Source organism: Pimephales promelas, chromosome 24, assembly GCF_988280905.1.
Source record: "Pimephales promelas chromosome 24, fPimPro1.hap1.1, whole genome shotgun sequence".
In the NCBI taxonomy this organism is placed as follows: Eukaryota; Metazoa; Chordata; class Actinopteri; order Cypriniformes; family Leuciscidae; genus Pimephales; species Pimephales promelas.
Genome location: NC_142792.1, coordinates 26469256 through 26490685, shown reverse-complemented (window position 1 = coordinate 26490685; position 21430 = coordinate 26469256). Strand labels below are relative to the sequence as shown.

General features: G+C 38.0%; 1 protein-coding gene and 1 long non-coding RNA gene across 3 annotated transcripts; both read right to left on the bottom strand.

The window, feature by feature from the left end:
* Positions 1 to 7269: 7269 nt before the first annotated feature.
* Positions 7270 to 18860, bottom strand: LOC120463629 (uncharacterized). Of its 2 annotated transcripts, none has more exons than XM_039652881.2 (6): positions 18661 to 18860; positions 17739 to 17894; positions 16580 to 16942; positions 13881 to 14279; positions 12506 to 12817; positions 7270 to 9701 (listed from the first exon to the last, which is right to left on the bottom strand). In XM_039652881.2, exons 2-6 carry the CDS (start codon positions 17848 to 17850, stop codon positions 9448 to 9450), a joined length of 1440 nt encoding a protein of 479 aa, XP_039508815.2. In that variant the 5' UTR covers positions 17851 to 17894; positions 18661 to 18860; the 3' UTR covers positions 7270 to 9447. The 2 variants fall into 2 exon arrangements, with proteins under 2 accessions (XP_039508815.2, XP_039508823.2); XM_039652889.2 differs by having other exon boundaries at positions 9561 to 9696.
* Positions 18861 to 20020: 1160 nt separating this feature from the next.
* Positions 20021 to 21189, bottom strand: LOC148969307 (uncharacterized). The gene is made up of 2 exons (XR_016149946.1): positions 20299 to 21189; positions 20021 to 20212 (listed from the first exon to the last, which is right to left on the bottom strand). It is a non-coding gene; the product is annotated as an uncharacterized LOC148969307 (long non-coding RNA).
* Positions 21190 to 21430: the final 241 nt, after the last annotated feature.

Here is a 21430-nt window from a genome sequence, read left to right as displayed (position 1 = left end):
CGTGCACAATAAACCTAAAGGCACCAGGGTGGCGGTGCCACCGGCTTCATATATATATATATGTAAATATACAGTATATATATATATATAGCTGTGATCCGCGATGAAGGGCCAAAGCCAGTGGCATGGCCACCCTGGTGCTTTTAGGTAACTAAGGAACCGGGGTTGCGGTGCCACCGGCTTGGGCCCTTCATCGCTGCTCGCAGCTATATTTATTATTTTGTAACCTTTTGGGCATTTTTGGGGCCCTTAACGTGCTCGAAAACTCTTGAAACTTTGCACATGGGTCAGAACCCGCGGCCATCAGAGCCGGCCTGAAGCTTGTACCCGGGCGTGGCAGGGCGGCTCGTCAGCGCCCCCTGGAACGGGGTACGAACACTTGGTCCATAACTCAAACACGTTTGTATGTAATAATATGAAACTCTGTGCACATGTTGATCTCATAGTTTCATCTATACCTCGCGCTTTTACTTTTTACCCCAGCCCAACAGGAAGTCGGCTATTGAGGTTTGTTTGTAAAACGCTCGCAATGGAATGTTAAATACTCCTCCTAGAGCTTTGATCCAAATTCGACAAAACTCGGTCAGCATGAAGTCAAGACATTGAGGATGAAAGTTTGCGAGGGGATTTTTGATATCTCGAACGGTTTGGCCGTGGCGAGGAAACGAAATCATGGCGAGAAACGTGAACCAGGAAGTGTGTTATAACTTCAGCATACATTAACTGATCTTGATGAAACTTCAGCAGTGTGTTCGCTGTAAGAGGACGATCACATGGATGTGACTATTGTGAGTCAAAGTTATAGCGCCACCAACTGGCAGCAGGAAGTGTGTCACTTTCAAAATGCTTTGATATCACCCTTTTATTTTTACCCGATTTGCTTCAAACGTCATCTGTATAATGTAAACATACGGCAGATGTAGACCTGTGAATGGATTCTTGATATCTTTGAAACTGTTGCCGTGGCGACGCATCAAACGTTACCATTCTTTTAGGATGCTTTTGAGACCCTTAGCATGCTTGAAATTGCATGAAACTCGACAGACACATCACATTTATTAGCCAGTAGACACGTGCAAAGTTTCAGAAACGGGCGTGGTGAGGGCTCAGTAGCGCCACCTTTTGACAAAAGTGGGGTTGTTAGTTTTATCTACAGTTACAAAAATCGGTATGTATATTGTACTCCTCGAGCCGGACAACTTTCTAATTGACACTCATTAGCTAGGACCCACAGAAAGTCAGATATGTTTGTTTGAATGTGGTCTTGCTCAATCTGAGCCTGCTGTCTTTGCCTGTCTGTGTATGTGTGTGTGTTTGTAGGGGGAGGGGTATTAACCATTTCACTCCTGTGTGTATGGCCTGCATAAAAAATAAATGCCTTAAGCCTGGTATTTTTTTAAATAAGTTTTTTATTTTTTTATAAGTAAAGGCATATAACCAGTTTAATTGTAGTGCATTAATAGTTTTATATAATTAGTTTATTAATTAAATTAACTTGGTCCATAAACTTGATCTAAAAATTTGGTCCATAAATCAAACACACTTGCATGTAATAATATGACTTGAGTGTTAATCACATCATGTTTTCAGTTTGAATATAAAATATATAAATTATGTAAAAAAAAATAAAGTTGATCCAGCTGGAGCGCAGGCTGAGAATAGCGCTGTCATGACTGGATCAGAGATCATCAGTCATGCCTTCTCATACCTTACGCGCACACCACGCCCACTTACATCAGGTCACATCAACATGTCAGCCGGAGGGATAACGAGGGTCGTCGTCGCTTTTGGATTCAAGAATTTCTTACAACAAGATGGCAAAAGAACAGCGCTTTGCAAGACATGCAACGTTAAGATCGCGGACAGTCAGATGACAACCTCCAATTTCGTTCGTCATTTGAAGAGCCATATTCTGCCCAGTAAGTGCTTGTCAATTTGTTAATGTTATCTGGTTAGCTCGTTCGTAGTTAGCTAGCTAATGTAAGTTAAAGGAGAACTCCGGCGCAAAATTACACATTGTTACCTAGTCAACCGTTATCTGAGATTTGTTTTCATGACTGCCGAATGTAAATAGCCTAGTTTTATCTATAAAAACAGTTTAGCCTATAAGTGACGTCCGACATTCTGCATATTGTGTTATTTTGTTAAGCCCCACTAAAGGCATAAAAAACTGTAAAGCACAATCAAGTTTTCACACTATATTCCAAGACTTCTAAAGTCATTCAATAGCTTAATGTGTGGTAAAATTAATATTTTAGTCTCTAAGTTAAAGTTAACGGAAAGTCATCTCGCCTCAGTCATTCTCCATGCATCAGCATTAGCGCGTCGCGTTCGGTTGCGACAGTAACACGACGACACTCTCTTCAAGATCAATGTTCCCAATATTATACTTTATTTGTAGATAAGGCATAAAGGTCTATGATTTGCATAAAATGACTATCTTGCTGGAGTGGAGTTTATTGCCCTTTAGAATACACTAAGCATTAGTGCTGCACGATTAATTATATCGCAGTCGTAATAGCGATCTCAAACCTATGCAATTATATAACGCAAAATGCCGCGATTTTAAATGAAATAAACAAAGTAGGGCTATTAGCGCAGCATCTCTTCTTTTTTGTCATCCTTTGACTAGTGTTACAAGATCCCCCTCTTATTGGTTCAAATGCCTTTTCGCATTTTGCACGACAAGAAGTGAAAAGCTGCCTGTGAGTGCCCTAGATTAGAATAGATGAGACTCGCATAATGCGCATGCACTGACCGTGTGCCAGCCCAGAATAAACAGTTCTCTTTCGAGCTTGAACGAACAATAGCACACACAATTATGCCAAAATGTGAGAGTTGTGAGTTGTGCTATGAGGCGCGTGTGAGATCCGCGTCTCGGCAACGGGTGCTCTTAAAGGGCCAGCAGCGAATAAAGCGTTCTTTCAGTAAAGTTAAAAGAACAAAGGGAAATTAGAAAATTACTCACTGATCTTGAGTAAAGAACTTTTGTAGCTTTAATAAGGATTATTATATATATAATTTATGATTCAGGCAGCGCAGACTGTTTGATAACTTTATTCAATTTCTGTACCTGTTAAGACAGGAAGGGCACAGGTAAATATGTTTTTTATTATGGGTTTATGTGGGGATTGTTTGAAGTTCACTTAATTTAAAAGCTGTTATATATTTTTTTTAAGCCTAATAATTTTTTAAAAAGTTGATGGCTTTCAATTGATGGAATCACTGTAATGTTGGTTTGGTTGATGGTTTATTGATCATTATAGGTGTTATCAATCATTTATTGTTGTTGTTGTTGTTTTTAGTTTGAGTTGAGAAATAAACATTAATCTGTGTGTGCATTTTACTTTAGAACCAAGCAAGTTGGACTCATGAAACCATTTTATTATATCGGAGTCGCAAATCGCAATTGCAATATTGGCTCAATAATGGCAATATAACATTTTCCCAAATCGTGCAGCCCTACTAAGCATAGATTATAGATACCATCCCTTCGCTATGTTCTTTTCAATGTGAAGCGTTGCGTGCTGTGACTTGGTGTTGCTTCAAGTGCATCATTCTGCACACGGGATGCGCATGATTGCTTATAATACTTTGGGGAGACAAGGGGGCGTGGCCTAAGGGAATATCACTCGTGATGTTAAGTGATGTTACCCCGCCATCGCTGATACAACCTTTAGCAGTCATGTTTTTGCTTCTTGAGAGAGAGAGAAAGTGTGTGTGTGCGTGTGTGTGAGCAGTGGCGGTTCTAGGCGGGGGCCTGGGGGGGCCAGTGCCCCTGCTACAACAAGCTTGGACCCCCTTGTGGCCCCCCTAAATGTGGAGTCAGTGTGAAATATTTTTTTTATAGTGTGTCACGCATTGAGCATGACAGTCACTCGTTTCAGTCTTTTGTCTCACACTCCCGTCACACATTGTATTTCTCATGCGGAAAAACTATTAATAATATATTTAATATACGCAATTTCTCTGGCCGCGCCGCTCTCACGTGAGAATCAAGCGCGTCTCGCCTGGAGTTCAGCAGTCGACCCTGCTACGCATCAGCCAATCAAAAAAAGAGAAGTGCTACTTAATAGCCAATCAGAAAAGGGCACTATTGTATCTGGGTAAAATTTAACGCAACAACCAATGAAAAAAAGCATATCCTGGAATTGTTCATATGATTCTGTTACAACATCTTCCGAAAGTTTCTTCACCCGTCCCACAGATGAAACTAATCACTGGAGCTCCGAACATCACTTGGAGCACGGAGTAAGTCATGATCTCCTGTTTTAATGTTACAACAAATTCACAACTTGTTTGACAAAAACTATGACAACTTGACTGATGTAAGATGAATCTTTCCCGTAGCGTAAGCTAGCTTACGCAATGCTCGTTCCCTCATCTAGAGAGAACCGAGGTTACGTTAGGTAATCGATTCGTTTCCCATTTAATTAGTATCAGTCTGTAACTTAGACAACAGTTTTACAGCCTGTTCACTGACAACACCTGCTCAGAACAAGTAGTCTAGGCCTAGTCATCTTATTACACGAATCACGATGACTGACATATTGTCACATTATAAACATCTCTCTCTCCAAATAGGCTTAATAATTTTATTAGCACTAGATAAATTAAAGTGTATTGCATAGTCGATATTATAGGTCACTTTTAAAATCATGTCATATTTTATAATTATATCCTGGCCAAGGATGCATTAATTATTGCTTCTGTCTTTCAAAGATGTCAGGAAAAAAACAATTATAAAAAAGCTCATTCACCCTGAGAGGAAAGCCCCCTAAAAAGGCCAGTTTAGAGGATAATTTGCTGATCTTTTTGCAAAAAAAAAAAAAAAAACCCACAAAAATCGTAGATTAATTTGTAAAAATTATATATATATATATATATATACATACTGTATATTCAATGTAAAAAAATAAAATGGAAATTCAAATACAGACTGATATATGTAATGCAAATGTAAAAATATAATGCAAATGCAAATTGTTGGATAATTATAAACATGGTATTTTGCTTATTTATGCATTCAGTGCAGTGCAGAAAATGATAAGGTCTAAATGTAACTGGCCCCTCTAACAGTACAACTGGCCCCAGCTTGGCCCCCCCAGTTGAAATGGTCTAGAACCGCCACTGTGTGTGTGTGTGTGTGAGAGAGAGAGAGAGAGAGAGAGAGAGAGAGAGAGAGAGAGAGAGAGAGAGAGAGAGAGAGAGAGGAGAAATGTAACAAAGTTTAATATTGTTTGTAAACTGTGTTTGAGAGAGAGGAAGGTGTTCAGAGAGTCTGTAGGATGTTAAGCTGTTATTTGTTTTATGGACTCAATGTTGAAAATTTAAAACATTTCAAACACACTGTTGGCAGAAGTGAAAAATAAATAATTTTATGAAGTTACAATTTTGTTTGATTCCATGGTGTATTTTACTGAACATGAGTATTTACAATGCAAATTAGTGTAATTTACTGGCAAATACTTATCTTGTCTTTTCATTTTATTAAGATCAGATTCTGCATGTAAAATTAAAATAATAAGGTGACTTGACTTGCACTTGACTTAACCTACTACAAGACTTGACTTGACTTGACATAGCCTGTGACTTGACTTGACTTGCCCCCCCCCCAAAAAAAATACTTGGGACTTACTTGAGACTTGACGGTTAAGACTTGAGACTTACTTGAGACTTGCGTGACCTGCGCCCATCTCTGCTCTAAGTTTTAAGACAGTTCAAATGGAAGTTGGGAATTATGTGTTGTTTGAATAAATCTCCTGGGAGAAATACATCAAATTACAACACATGTGTTTACCAATCACCACCATACTCGGTGTGCATGAAGTCAAGACATTGAGGATGCTCAATTCCGGACGGATTTTTGATATCTCGAACGGTTTGGCCGTGGCGAGGAAAATAATTTTATGACTAAAAAAGGACACATAAAATGTGTTATAACTTTGCTCGTTTTACCTACAGTTACAAAACATGCCACGTATATTGTTCTTGTCAAGCCGATCAACTTTCTAATTAACAGTAAGAAGCTCAGACCAAAAGAAAGTCAGATATTGCAGTTTGGATGTGTATCTTGTCTCTATCAGTGTCTGTATGGGGAAGAGGGAGGGGGGGGGGTTGCTGGTGTCTGCGTTTATGTGTGTGTGTGTGTGTGTGGCTGACTGTAGATTTTTTCTGCAAGTCCTTATCTTTTTGCATAACAATTTTGTATTTTTTTAAAAGACAAAATATGCATATAACCCTAATCTTTTAAATGTATAGTTTGCTTTAAATAAAAGTAAGATAAATTGGTAAACTACAAATTGGTAATTGAAGCTGAATGAATTTAAAATTAATGTGCTATATTTCAATACATTTGCTTTCCTTAATATTGTAAAACACTAACCTCATTTATATGTGTGTGTGTGTGTGTGTTTGTATGTATATATATTTTGCAAAGCCCTCACTGATGCAAGCTCTTCTGCACACTTCTCTTCGACAGTCAATGCGGAGGTTAAGTTTTTGCACGTCGTGCAGAATAACCCTCTTTATATATATATATATATATATATATATATATATATATATATATATATATATATATATATATATATATATATATATACTTAAAAAAGTGGGGGTTAAGTTTTTGCACGTCGTGCAGAATAACACTAAAGGCACCATATATATACTTAAAAGTGGGGTTGTTAGTTTTATCTACAGTTACAAAAATCGGTATATACATTGTACTCCTCAAGCCGTACAACTTTCTAATACATAGTCATTAGCTTGGACCAAGAGGAAGTCAGATATTTTGGTCTGAATATGGTGAGCCTCTCTCTGAGCCTACGTCCCTGTATGGCAAGCCCTTTTAACATTTAAAAGCTAAGTTTGCCTGTCCGGAATTAACATTGTAGATATCAACAAAGTCTTTCTGTCTAGTCGTTACACTTTGGATAGTTTGTATTATCATTTAAGATATCTGTAACATAATTGTGACTAGTCGAAATGACAGAGTATGGCAAGCCGTTTTAACATTTAATCATGAAAGGGCCAAAGCCTTCGGCACCGCCACCCGGGTGCCTTTAGGTAACTAAAGGAACCGGGGTTGCGGTGCCTCCGGCTTGGGCCCGCCATCGCTGCTCGCAGCTATATTTCATTTTGGCATTCGCGGAAGCCGCGGGAAGCAGAGAGAGGCAGGTCAAAAGTTACCTGAATATTACCGAATATTACCGGCGTTTTTTCCTGCCGTTGGCTAGTGATGTACACAAACAAACAACAGAAGCAGAATTAAAATGAGACAGGTGTTGCTTTATTGTTCTGAATATACATTACATTGTAGTGTATGCAGAGTAATCCCTTAGGCTTGGGCGATAAAGCCTGGCTGTATAATAATTCTCGTTATGTTTGGGCACTGCAGACGGCGTCTGTGCGGGGGTACTATTGCGCAATACCAGCAAGAACACATCGTCTCAAACTGTCAGCCGCGTTCTGTGTGCTCGTCACCTCGTGAGTTCGTTCTTCCAAGAACAACTAGCAAGAGCTTTCTTCCCAAGAACACAAGTCCGTTCTTTGCATTCTTGGTTTAGAGAAACGGCCCATATATGTATCCTCTCTTGCTCGGCGAAATGAAGGGTGCATTTGTCCGTCGCATTTGAATCAGGGTAGCCTTCGTTGCGCCGCGATGATGCAACCAGCCTTCGAAGGATGCAAAACTGAATTGGGACAGCCTTCATCGCGCTGCGGTGACGCAATCGGCCTTCAAATGCGCCCTTTGGAGGGTGCAGCCTTTGAATTGGGACAGCCTTTTTCACGCGGCTGTGATGCAACCGGCCTTCAAATAGGCCTACGGAGGATCCTTCACATTGGGACACAGCTACAGAGTGTGTGTTCCTTGCCTTTGTCGCCTTTGTCCTACTTAGTTGGAATTTAAAAGACAATATTCAGAGATTATCTATTCAATTCATATTTATTTGTATAGAGCTTTTCACAATGAATACAGTTTCAAAGCAGCTTCACAGAAAATGTATAAGTCTACATTTCAAGATAGAGTGATCAGTTGTCAGAGGTGTCTAAATGATGTATACAAACCACGCATGAACTCACTGAAATCAAGTATATTGCACTGACACTTTCAAATGAGAACAAAAGCTTGAACTGAATTGAGCTAGATAATGACTCTATAGACCTTATTCAGAGCAGCGCCATGACAGTTATGAAAGTGAGGCTGTGAGGGATAGACTCACTGTGTTTCCAATGGCATCCGCTGTAAAAAGCTGAATAAAGCTGCTAGATTACTTACAATTTTCCACAGCTTACATTGTCTGGAGTTTTTTGTCAACTGACATTTCTTGGAAAGATATTTTTCCAGTGTTTCATGAGCAGAACAATCCGAAAACACATTAAATAACAGTACAGCCCATTGAAGAGATGCAAGTCTATCCCTCACAGCCTCGCTTTCATTCTCATTAAAAATCAAAGATGGCGCTGCCGTGAATAAGGCGTATTTGAACTAAAGTAAAGCGGATGGTCAGGCGCAACCATGGGAGTTCATATCAATGAGACAAAAAAAGTGTTTAATAAAAATTATACAAACACCATACTTGGTAAATATACTTTCATACTGATACAAATTTTTCTGGTGCCATTTTAAACTGGCGAGCCTTTTAAATCTCTTTCCACACAAAGAACACGAAGGTGGTCTCACATCTGCATGGCTTTTCAGGTGAATCTGTAAGTGTGATGGCAAAAGAAAGTTATTATTACATGGATCCATTATTACATGGATCACGTTTAAATTGCCTTTCTCCAGATTGAATGCGCTGAGCATTTTTGAAATGGCTGCTTTTTCTAAGCTTATTTCACTCCCACGTCTTTCCACAACGTGCCTGCAAATGACGTTTCAGGTCTCTTTTATATGTGAAACTTTTCTACATGTCAAAGGTTTCTCTCCAGTGTGAAGAAGTCTCATGTGAACCTCAAGTGACGTTTTCTGACTGAAAATCTTTCCACACTGATGATAATTGAAAGCGTTCTCTCTTGAGTGAAGCCTTGAGTGGCAAAGTAAGGCTTATTGCATGTGTAAAACATTTACCACATTCAAGGCACATGAATGGCTTCTCTCCAGTATGAGTTTTCATGTGAGCCGTGAGATTTTCATTTTGTGAGAAGCTCTTCACACACAGTTCGTAGATGTAAGGACTCTCGCCAGTGTGAACCCTCCTTGGGCATCAAACATTATTTTCAATGAGAAGCTCTTCCCACACTGTTTGCAGGTGTAAAGACTCTTACCACTGTGACTTAAAGCTGAGACTCTTTCCACACTTAACACATATGAATGGCTTCTCTCCAGTGGGAATTGCCATGTGTGACTTAAGACTTCCTTTGTGCGCAAACCTAGTCCCACAGAGTTTTCAGGTAAAAAGCTTCTCTCCAATGTGACTTCTCGCGTGGGAATCAAAAAGTCCTTCATATTTGAAGCTCTTCCCTCACTGTTTGCAGGTGAAAGGTTTCACTGCAGTGCTCGTATGAGAGTTTTACTGAGTTCTCTTCTGAATGTTTTCTCTTAATGTGGATATTAAGGGTTATTTTCCTTTTGAAGCTCCTTCCACACTGATCACATGTGAACGGCTTCTCTCCAGTGTGAACTCTCATGTGGCAATTAAGGTTTCCCTTGTGAATGAAGCCTTTTCCACACTGCTGACAAATGAAGTCTTTCTGTTCTAAAGCAAAAAATAAAATATTTTTAGTTTAATGGTTTAAAGACATCAAAACAAAGAAAGAAGTATTAAAACATTTTGCACAAAAAAGTGCATTGTTATAGACCAATCCTGAATCTGCCATTTAGATCTAAAATATTCAAAAAATAGAGTCCTCTTCACTGTGCTATGGTACTTCTGAACAATTTCAGTCAGGATTAAACCACCATAATTGATTAAATTCATACATGACCTGCTTCTGATATCTAATCATGAGTGCATCTTTGTTGTCAAAAGAGATAATAGCACTAGAATAAAAACAACATTATTAATTTTGGATAGGTATGTTGTTATTTGTGGATAAGCATCAGCATGGTTTAGATCAAATCTATTCGACTGCTAATACTTTGTGTAAACAAATAGACGTTTCTTTAAACACAAGTATGGAGTGCAACAGGGCTCAGTATTAGGTCCTCTGCTTTTTTCCTAATATAGGCTGTCCCTGAGGGACATTATCATTAGAGTTCACCATGTTTTTTCAATGATACTGTTTTACATTTCCTCACAACGTGATGAAACTGCACAGCTGTCTAAGTTGATTTTGCGAGATAAAAGACAAAAATCAAATAATAGTTTATAATGACAATCATCACCTATGAATGCTTTATTTTATTAAATCATATTAATAACTATATTTCAGTTCAATATATTTTTTTTCCTTAATTTTAAATGAACACTAACTTTACTCTCATCTGAATTATAATTTATTTCTGTATAAAATAATACTACCATAACAAAAAACAATTGATTTTCTTTTTAATCAAATGTAGAATGCATAACTTAAAGATTAACAGATAGAAAGAAAACCAATGCAATATGATGAATGTCCAAAAGATGGCAAACACATACTGTTTTTAAATGGGTTGGATAAATAGATAAGATAACAGCTGTAATCACGACTCATGTTTTGCTGGTCAAACTGAAAATACACACACACACATATATATATATATATATATATATATATATATATATATGAACCTACAGTGCAGTTCTAGAATTGTGACGTGAAAAAGTATTAGCACTTTGATCATATTTTTTATGGATTAACCAGAGCAAGAGAGAGAGAGTGCACGCACAAGTGAGTAACCTAATATTTAAGCTTGTTGGTTTAATTAACTGTAACTGACTGGGAAACCGATGTTTTCCCAAACTTGCGATCTTAAAGAGGCCGGCGGGTCCTCTAACTCTTGTGGGTCACCACTAGGGGTGGCACGGTACATGAAAAAACACCCGAACCGTTTGGTTCGCTTGTCTCGGTTCGGAGCGTGTGTGCGTCTCACGGTTCGACACATGCGGAATGTAGCCTCGTGCCCGTATGTGACGTGTTTTCTTTTCGCGCGACATAAGCTTGTTCGACTTGGACCGGTGTTGCACAGAGCGACCGGTGAATAACATCAAACTAGTGCGAGAGCGATGGCTCCGTATGCATTTCAATCACTTTCGCGGTATTTGATGTCATTACCGATCGCTCTGTGCAGCGCCGGTTCAAGTTAGGAAACAAGCCAGTAAAAGTGGAGTATGGAGCGCTGCAGGTCACGGCACCCGGAGAAATGGCAAGTGGGAGAGATGAGGGAGTTGGAGGATGCGCCAGCGTCGTATAAGTCTATGGTATGAGTCCAGTGTGTGGGAACATTTTGGATTTCATGTTATGATATTTTAATATAACACTACAGTGGCACTTTATGTATAGATAAGAGCTTCAGTCAAATGTCTCCAAATCCTGCACTTTTATTTCAAGTGAAAAATAGTACCCTCACTCTCTGGGAATAGAAGCATTGTTGATACGTCTTTTGTGTTTAGGTTGAACTTATGTTTAACTTTATGTTTATGGCCTTTGCTATTGGTATAGCCTAATTATAGGCAATGAGGTTTTATGTATATCGACTTATTCATAAAAGACAGTGTTTTAAAAGTTCCTTTTTTTTCTTTTAAAAGATAGATTTTTTGTAAGAGCTACAAAAGTTGGCAGTTGATGCAAGTTAATTTCTTTGTGTAAATAAGATTTGTGTAAATAAGATTTGTGTGATAGAAATGCACAAGTTCTTTGTAGACATAGTGATACACATTCTCCTTTTTTTGCCAAATAAACGAAAAGCATGTCAATGTCTTCTCTCTTGCTGTGTCAAAATCTCACCTAGCTTTCCTCTGAGATAGTCCCAAAATGTGCTTAAAGTCAAAGAGTCAAATTCAGTTTGTGCATGATTGCATGAATATAATTTTTTTTATACTGTATCCTAAAGTGTGGATAATTAAGCTATATATCACATGCTGAAGTACATTTCTGGAGTGTTAAAGATTAAAAGAAAAAAATAACAAGAGCCGTACAGAACCGAAAACCGTGACCCTAAAACTGTGATACAAACCGAACCGTCGGTTTCGTGAACTGTGCCACCCCTAGTCGCCACCCTCACCCTTAGTGCTGCTATATCTGACTCACTCACTGGAGCGTCGTGTCGACCTGACAAAAACTGCATATATGTGGAGCTCGCCTAAAGCGGGACTACAGTTTATATATCTCTACAGAATCCGCGTATCTAATAATAGTTCCGCATTACATTAATCAATTTGCACGTGAGTTTTATTTATTTTTATACGGTGTATTCTCTGAGTAAATGTAGCACCGAACCGTGACGCCCGTACCGTTTTGGTTCACCACTAATGTCTGCACACAGTGCATGGAATAAACATCCCCCAGTCACGTAACTTTAACAGTAGTGAATAATACATTTCCGTGGATCCCACAGTTTGCAGGTGTGAGGACTCACCTGTGTGACTTTTCACGTGTATATCACAGATTGATTGAAGTCTGAAACTCTCTCCACACTGATGACATACGAAAGGCTTCTCTCCGGTGTGAATTCTTATGTGGTATATAAGGTTATGTCTTCGAGTGAAACACTTTCCACAATGAGGACAGGGGAATTTACGGTCAGATTTGGTCTTCTGAACTTCTGTCTGTGATGAAGTTGTTTCAGTCTGTATGGACTTTTCTATATCCATGAAATTATGTCTCTCATTTTGATCTTTCTCTTCCATTTCATTAATTTCTGGATTCTCTTCATCCAGTGCCATTGGGTCTAAAGCGAAAAAAGACAAATACAAGTTAATGGCAGTTTAGTGGCTCAAAACAACAGATATCAAAACCAAGATAAATGTATTATAATATCAAAACCAACATAGTGCAACAAAAATTGGGTTAGCATAAACCAATCCTGAATCTGCTACGAAAAATAGAGTCCTCTTCACAATGCAGTAGTACTTGTAAACAATTTCAGTCAGGATTAAAGCACAATCGCTTATTAAAGTGATAAATGACCTGCTTTTGGCTTCGAATCATGAGCACATCTTTCTTCTAGTGCTATCAGTTCTCTTTTGACAACACAGATCACAATATTATTATTGATAGCTTTAAAATTATGTTTACCCCTGTGGATAAGCATTAGCATGGTTTAGGTCAAATCTATCCAACTCCTGATTTTTTGTGTAAACAAAATTTTTTTCTTCAAACACAAGTAAGGAGTGCAACAGGGCTCAGTATTAGGTCCTCTGCTTTTCTTCTAATGAATGCTGTTCCTGAGGGATATTATCATAAAAGTTCACTGTTTTCACAATTAAACTCGGTTTTTCATTTCCTTGCATGATGAATCTGTCCAAGTTAGCATACACTGAAAAAAATAATATGCTTATCTAATCAATAAAATTGTGGCAACATATTACAAGCAATATTATTAATTAAATTGTACAAATTAGAATATCAAATGAATTAACTATTACTCAATTCTAATTTGTTCAATTTAATAAATAATATTGCTTGTAATCTGTTGCCACAATTTTATCGATTAGATAAAGCATATTCATTTTTACAGTGTATTTTATAGATGATTTTGCAGCTATATCACCTAAGTGAAAATATTGACAAAAGACATGATTGATTATGAAAATAATCATCATTGAATTATTGTTTACAAATCATGTCTGTGTGCAGTGCATTGAATAAACATCCCCCAGTCATACATTTCTGTGGATCCCACTGTTTGCAGGTGCGAGGACTCTCAACTTTGTGACTTTTCATGTGTAAATAAGTGGTTGATTAATGTCTGAAACTATTTCCACACTGATAACATATAAAACAGTTCTTACTTGAGTGTTTCCTCTTTGTGTGGGTATTAAGGGTCAATTTATATTTGAAACTCTCTCCACACTGATCACATGTGAACGGCTTCTCTCCGGTGTGAATCCTCATGTGGGCATTAATATTTGCTCTCTGACTGAAACTCTTTCCACACTGATCACATGTGAACGGCTTTTCTCCAGTGTGAACTCTCATGTGGGTGAAACAGTCATATTTGAGTTTGAAACTCTTTCCACAATAAGGGCAGGTGAATGTACGGTTAGATTTGGTCTTCTGAACTATTGTTCGTGATGAAGTTGTTTCAGTCTGTATGGATTTTTCTACATCAATGAAATCATGTCCCTGATATTGATCTTTTTCTTCTATTTCATGTTTTTCTTGATTCCCTTTTATCAGTGACATCAAGTCTAAAGCAAAAAAAAAAAAAGACAAATACAAGTTAACATGAGTTTAATGACTCAAAGCAACAGACATCAAAACCAAGTTAAAAGTCTTAAAACATCAAAACCAAAATTGTGGATTGTTGTATACCAATCCCGAATCTGCCATTCAGATTTCAGTTAATTGAACAATTCAACAATTTCAGTCAGGATTAAAGCTCCATTTATTAAAGTCATACATGACCTGTTTTTGGCATCTAACCATGAGTGCATGTTTCGTCTAGTGCTAATAGCTTGTGTTACGTCCAGAAACGAATTATTTATTGTTATGGTCCCAGCCTAGGTTATTCTTGTTGTTGAACATAACTGCTTAAAGGCACACTATGCAAGAATTGTACCTTAATATAACAGCTTCAAAGTCATTTCGGTGGTAAACAAATTCATAGTATGGCGAATCACCCTGGTAGTAAAGCTTGGGGGGGATGACCAGCAATGCAAGTTTGAGAGGAGTGCCCCCGACAAATCTAGCGAGAATCACAACATGCTTTATGGCAGACGTCACAGACATCAACAACAACAACAACATTTGAGACATTAAGACACTATCGCGCAGTTCAGGCGTGGTACACGACGATGGAAAAAGCAAAGAAAATGCGGTCGGAAGAGACTAGGAAAAGTAAAAGATAATCTGACCGCATGAGGAACCAGACAAGAGTCCTGATGCTGACCTGGTAATCTTGTTGATGGACTAGTAAGTAAATATTTCTAAGTTTGTGTGCATTTTAATTTGTGATTTCACCGGAATGAATAGAGAGAGTCCGCAGCGGCGACAGATTGAAGAGCGCATCCGAGTGGAGACTGCGCTAGCGCTGACACACAGGGGGACCAGACGTACCGAAATCTAAGCTGTTGTCCCGAATCCGGCCCAGAAAATTATACTAAAGCAAAAACATTATGAAAAACTGTCTGTGGAGGTTGAGTCGGCCCCCGCCGGCGGCTCATTGGCTGCATTGGCTGTTCTACAAAGATATAGGCGTGAATTTAGATATACATTGATAAGCCAATTTTTATTCATTCGTTTCATTGACATGGCTGGTGTACCGGAACCACAACACGCCGTTTTTTAGAGTCAGATTGTTGATCTTTGAAAAAGAAATTGATATTCATTTTGTTTTATTATAGATTATGTAGTCTAACATCATAGCAGGCCTACACATATACACCCCCTAGATCTCTTATTTCAAGGCACACTATGCAAGATTTGTACCTTGATATAACAGCTTTAGAGGAGTATCAGGCCGTGAGTGCAGAGACGCTCTGCGCGAGTGGTATTTACGACAGTAACGTTAAGGCCAATTTATACTTCTGCGTCGAGGGTACGCCGTAGTGTACGGCGTTGGCTACGCACGTAGGCGACGCCGTTGTGAGCATTTATACTTCTGCGTTCAGGTCTTGGTTGCTCTGCAGTACTGCTCCGAAACGCTAGTTGGCGGGGGAGGGTTTCAATGTTCCACTGTGATTCCTCACGGCTAAAGAGAGCTGATCATGTTGGAGTAGGAGCTTATTTAAGGTGGGAAAACAGTTCACTTTAGTGAAATGACTAAAACTGAAAGGCAGAAATGAGAGAAGACGTCGGAGGAGATGGTACGTGTGGAAATCATAGACAGTGGTGGAAATGCGTGAGAAGGTACGTGCGGAAATGCGTAGGAGGAAATGCGATGCTACCAAGCCGACCAATCACCGATCTTGCGGTCCGCGTCGTCGCGACGTGTAGTTACATTTTTGAAGAGGTGCACGTCAGGCGACGGCGAAGGGTACGCGGTATGGGACGCGTCTGTGCGTATGCTACGCCGTACCTACTGCGCGCACCCTACGCAGAAGTATAAATTGGCCTTTAAACACAGTGGTCGCTGTTTGACAAACATAATTCCTGCATAGTGAGCCTTTAACTTTCTACTCTGTGGTATTGTATTATTATTTTGAATTGATTGTTGGGAATGTCTCTTTTTAACCTTGCAGTTTAAGTGCGGCGTGTAGTGTTGCTTATCCATCAGTTTTCTTTCCTTCTTCCATTTTGCGGCTGTATCAATCAACTCATAACATCGGTAAAAAAACTGAAAATGATGGATGAAAAATAAAAGTAATTGGTGATTTTCATTAATAATGATATCTGCACACAGTGCATGAAATAAACATCCCCCGGTCATGTAAGTTGACTTTACAGTAGTGAGTTACTACTGTGGATCCCACCGTTTGCAGGTTTAAGGACTCTCACCGGTGTGAATCACAGATTGATTTAAATCTGAAACTAAAACTACAGTTCTTACCTGAGTGTTTTCTCTGTGTGTATGAATTAAGAGTTTCATTACATAGGAAATTATTTCCACGCCAATCACATGAGAACATTTCTCTAGTGTGAATTCTCATGTGGGAATTAAGGTTTCCTTTTTGAGTGAAGCTCTTTCCACACTGTCGGCAGGTGAACGGCCTCTCTCCAGTGTGAACTCTCATGTGGACATCAAGGTATGTTTTCTGACTGAAACTCTTTCCACAATGAGGGCAGATGAAGTTACTGTTAGATTCGTTCTTCTGAACTTTTTTTCGTGATGAAGTCGTTTCATTTATCTTATACTGATCACTCTCTTCTATTTCTTTCAGTTCTGGATTCTCCTCTTTAAGTGCCATCAGATCTAAAGCAACAAAAGACAAATACAAGTTAATGCCAGTTTTATGGCTCAAAGTAACATATCAAAACTAAGATAAAAGTATTAAAACAAAACTTCATTTTATAGACCAATCCTGCCATTCAGATCTAAAATATAAGAATAGTCTCTTCACTCTGCAATAGTACTTGAGTTCCCCATGTATTTAAGTCCCCTAGTTTCACTCCTGTTCTCAAATGCTCACTGATCATTGTTTTTGTTAGCCCTTTTTTATTTTTAACCTTAAAGGAGTAAAATGTTTGCTGATAATTTACTCACCCCCATGTCATCTAAGATGTCCATGTCTTTCTTTCTTCAGTCAAAAAGAAATTAAGGTTTTTGATGTTTTTAATGGGGTCCAGATGGTTCAAGGTCTAAATGAGAGTTTCAGTGCAGCTTCAAAGGGCTTTAAATGTCACCAGACGATGAATAAGGGTCTTATCTAGCATTTCGCTCGTTTCGCTAGATAAGACCCTTATTCATCATTTGGAATCGTTTAAAACCCTTTGAAGCTGCACTGAAACTCATTTAGACCTTGAACCATCTGGACCCCATTAAAGTCCATTATATGGAGAAAAATCCTGGAATGTTTTCATCAAAAACCTTCATTTCTTTTCGACTGAAGAAAGAATGACACGGACATATTGGATGACATGGGGGTGAGGAAATTATCAGCAAAAGTTTTTTTTTTTTTTTTTAAAGTGAACTAGTCCTTTAAAAAGGCCAGTGTTTAGATCCATTGCTCCATCAAATGACTAAGTTCAAATTTGAGAATGAAACCAACCTGTGTGTTCCTCAGTGTCTTCTTCTTTCACAATGACTATATTGAAGTCTTCACTCTCCTCTTTTATAATCACCCTCATTATGTCTTCACTCTCCTCTTTAATAAACGCCATCTTTAGCGTCGTGTGGATCTCAGTCGCTTCACTGGGAGTTTGTGCTGTTTAAGAGGACAATACAGAAAGACATCCAAACGGCTTACCTAGCCTATCTAAACACAGCCTGTTCCAGTCTCAAATCAGATTTACTGGCTGACCCAAACCATACAGTTATAGAAGTGCACAGAACACACTCGATAACAGCTGAATAAAACGGTGGCATGCTAATCACTTTCACATCAAGTATACTTTAAAACAAACACTGCTTAGACAAATGTTTTACGTGCTGAGAACAAATTACAATCATCATTGTTTAAGCAAATTTCAGCTTATTTTAACTTGAAACTGTATTCTTAAAAGCAAAATATTTGCAATCTATGATTTCAGAACCAACATAAAATTCTGCCATAAAAACATGTAAATTGTTATAAATTTCAAATGTGTGTAACTGTGTAAAATACCACAAAGTATTCAACTTTCTACAATAACACTCGTCTATAATAAAAAGTACACAATTCAATTCGAATGGTCATAGTATAAGCTCCATGGTTAACGGACATAAAAATGACATAATTAGACTAAAAACACTCAGAACTAACACTTAAAAACTAATAAAAGGACTCAAACTATACAGACACTTAATTAGGAATTGATGTTTTACATTTCCAAGAAAACATTTGCTATTGATGTGTAAACGCTATCATTTACACGGTATGTTTGTGTAGTTTGTTCGCAAGTGCGCTTCGATTCACTTAATCATTTTATATTTGTTGGGTTTTTTTTAATAAGTTTCATAATAATCTGTTTCTCCATCAGTAAGTTACTCACCAGTGGCTGAATTTGCGTTGATGATAAACCTATTCACGAGATAGGGAGCGACGTGAGACTTGTCTTTTCATGCGCCAATTTTGCCTGAACTGGTTGCACGGATGTAAACACTGATAATGCATTACACCACTAACATTCCTTCAGCCGAATCACAACAGACGCATGAGCTCGACACTCGACAGCCAGGTCGACGCAGGTTTATGACGTCACACCGACAGACCAAAATAAAAGTCCCGTTCACACGCTGCTCCTGTCTAACATCACAAAAGCATTTTTAAATAGATGCTAGAGGAGTTCAGATTTGGTTTCCTGGTGAAATACATATTGTCAAATTATATATTGAAAATGTTTAAAACTACTAATGAAAGAGTTTGAGATTCTTTCAAAAAGGCAAAACTTGTAAGTCTGGGAGCAGAAACCATCTCAAAATGATTAAAATCCTCTGATTATATATGGATACATTATCTGTTTTTTTAATTGTTATTATTAACGACACAGCACAACATAACGTATTGTACATTGTAGTGAATATTATTTATTGTTTTGTTAGTGTTAATGGTACTGTGAGTAATTGTGCGCACATTATATGTGTAAATCTATGTAAATTGTGTAAATCTGATGTTTGCTGTAAATTGTTATACGTCCCATCGTGTCATGACAGCTATGTTGTCGGAACTTCACCCAAGAATTTAACCCACTGTTGCTCTTGTGTCAACCCGCATATAATCAATCATAAATCAGAGATTTTCACCGTGAGTTTATCGAGGCCTTAAATCATCACTTAGTGGTCAAAGGCTGCAAATTAATTTGTCTCAGAATCATTAGCACACGTGGCAGAAGAAGACCTAGTCTGTACATGTCATAGACATAGCACTATCATCAACTTACTGTGGGAAGCCAATGTGAAAGGTCAACTAGTTAACTAATACATGGCAAAACACTAGCAGCATCCAGTGGTGGAAAGTGATGGTGGGTTTTAAACCCATCAGTTCAACCAGACAAATTAAAAGAAGTGCTTTCCATTTTAGCCTTTCTCTTCCAGTCGGGTTACGTCACGAAGTGGCCGCACTGGTTTCAAACATTAGTTTTGTTTCTTGACTTTTGACCCTTTCCCAAACCCCAACCCTGTTATTTGGCACAGCACTCCAAAAGGATACTAGATACTGAAAACATGTGCTGAAAATAACACAATGTGTGTCTTGCTTTAGTAATTGCGTCAATGTGACCCTTTGTTTGCATTAACACAAATATGCGTCACTGAGTAATTGTTTAAAGTCTTAATATAGGATATTATTAAATATCTTCAATTGCTACACATTTTGTATACTTTTATTATGAAATCACACAGAGAACCATTAAATACTGTTCACATACCATTTTATTTGTTTAAGATGAAATTATAATACATAATTATATTTATTACAGTAAAACACATTTAAAATAACATTAAAATCTTAATACAATCATAGAAACCTTCATAAAAATAATTTAAGAGTGTAACATTTAAGGTCCAATTTCCTGATGAACTGGTCATCTTTCCCATAGTGTCCACCTTCATCAGGGCATAAAACAAACATAAATGACCAAATTATGAAATACAAGCTTTGTGAAGTTCTCTTAGTTGAGTGAGTGCATTACCAAGGCTGGCATGTCCAGAAATGAGATATTTCTTGGAGACTTCACCAACGGATGATGATTTTCTTGTAATACTTCACATCCTCTTTATCAGGGTCAATCACTCCACTTGGCACAGTTTCATCTGGAATTGGCAAAGAAGATTCATGTGTACAATGATGGCATTTCATACTGTAGATCCACCGACTATCAAGCCTGAAGACTTACCTTGAGATGCACCCATGGACTGGATTTACTTTTCTTTCTGTGAATTATTCTCATTTTAAACATGACAGTGTCCAAAGTGAAGCTCCCAGTGAAGCGACTGATCCATGTGAGAATGTTATAAAGATGGCGATTATTAAAGAGGCGAGTGAAGACATTAAGATTGAAGAAACATTCAGAGTGAACAAAGAAGATTGACGTGTATAGAGGAGGTGAACTCAGAAAACGAGGAGAGAAAAGTGGAGATTTACTAATAAACAAAATACAAAACAAAATACAAAACAAAAAGGATTTCGAGTCCAAAGTAAAACCAAGGAAACCAGAACTGAAAGACTTCCACACATACATCCATGGAAAGACAATAACGGCACTGAACACAGGTGTAGATATACACAGAGGGTAACAGGCTAACAAGACACACCTGGGAACAATCACAGAACTATTTGACAAGAAAACCACAAACTGACTATGGAAAAGAGGCAGAGACAGAAACTTAAAAGTCCACAAACAAGACGGGTAAAATATGTTAGAATAAACTGAGGAACAACACGTTGGTTTTATTCTCAAAGCTGAACTCAGTCATTTGATCCTTAATAAAATGCCCATCTCAACAGAAATGAATGATATTTTGAAAGGAATGTCATATGAATGTTATGGTAGAAATTCCCCTATGATCATCTACATGTTGAGATCACATGACCAGACAAATTCTAGCGCTGAGAGGATCCACGCTGGACATTCATTACTACGTCATGCATTGAAAAAATACAACTAAATTCCTAAACAAAAAGAAATTTTGTGTGAATATTAAAGGGACATTGTGTTGGAATTACTGCCATCTAGTGGTGAAATTGTATTTTGCATTCAAACTAATTGTGCTTTCCAGCGCCTCGCTTTTTCAAATGCGCGTTGCATCTACGGTAACTATTAT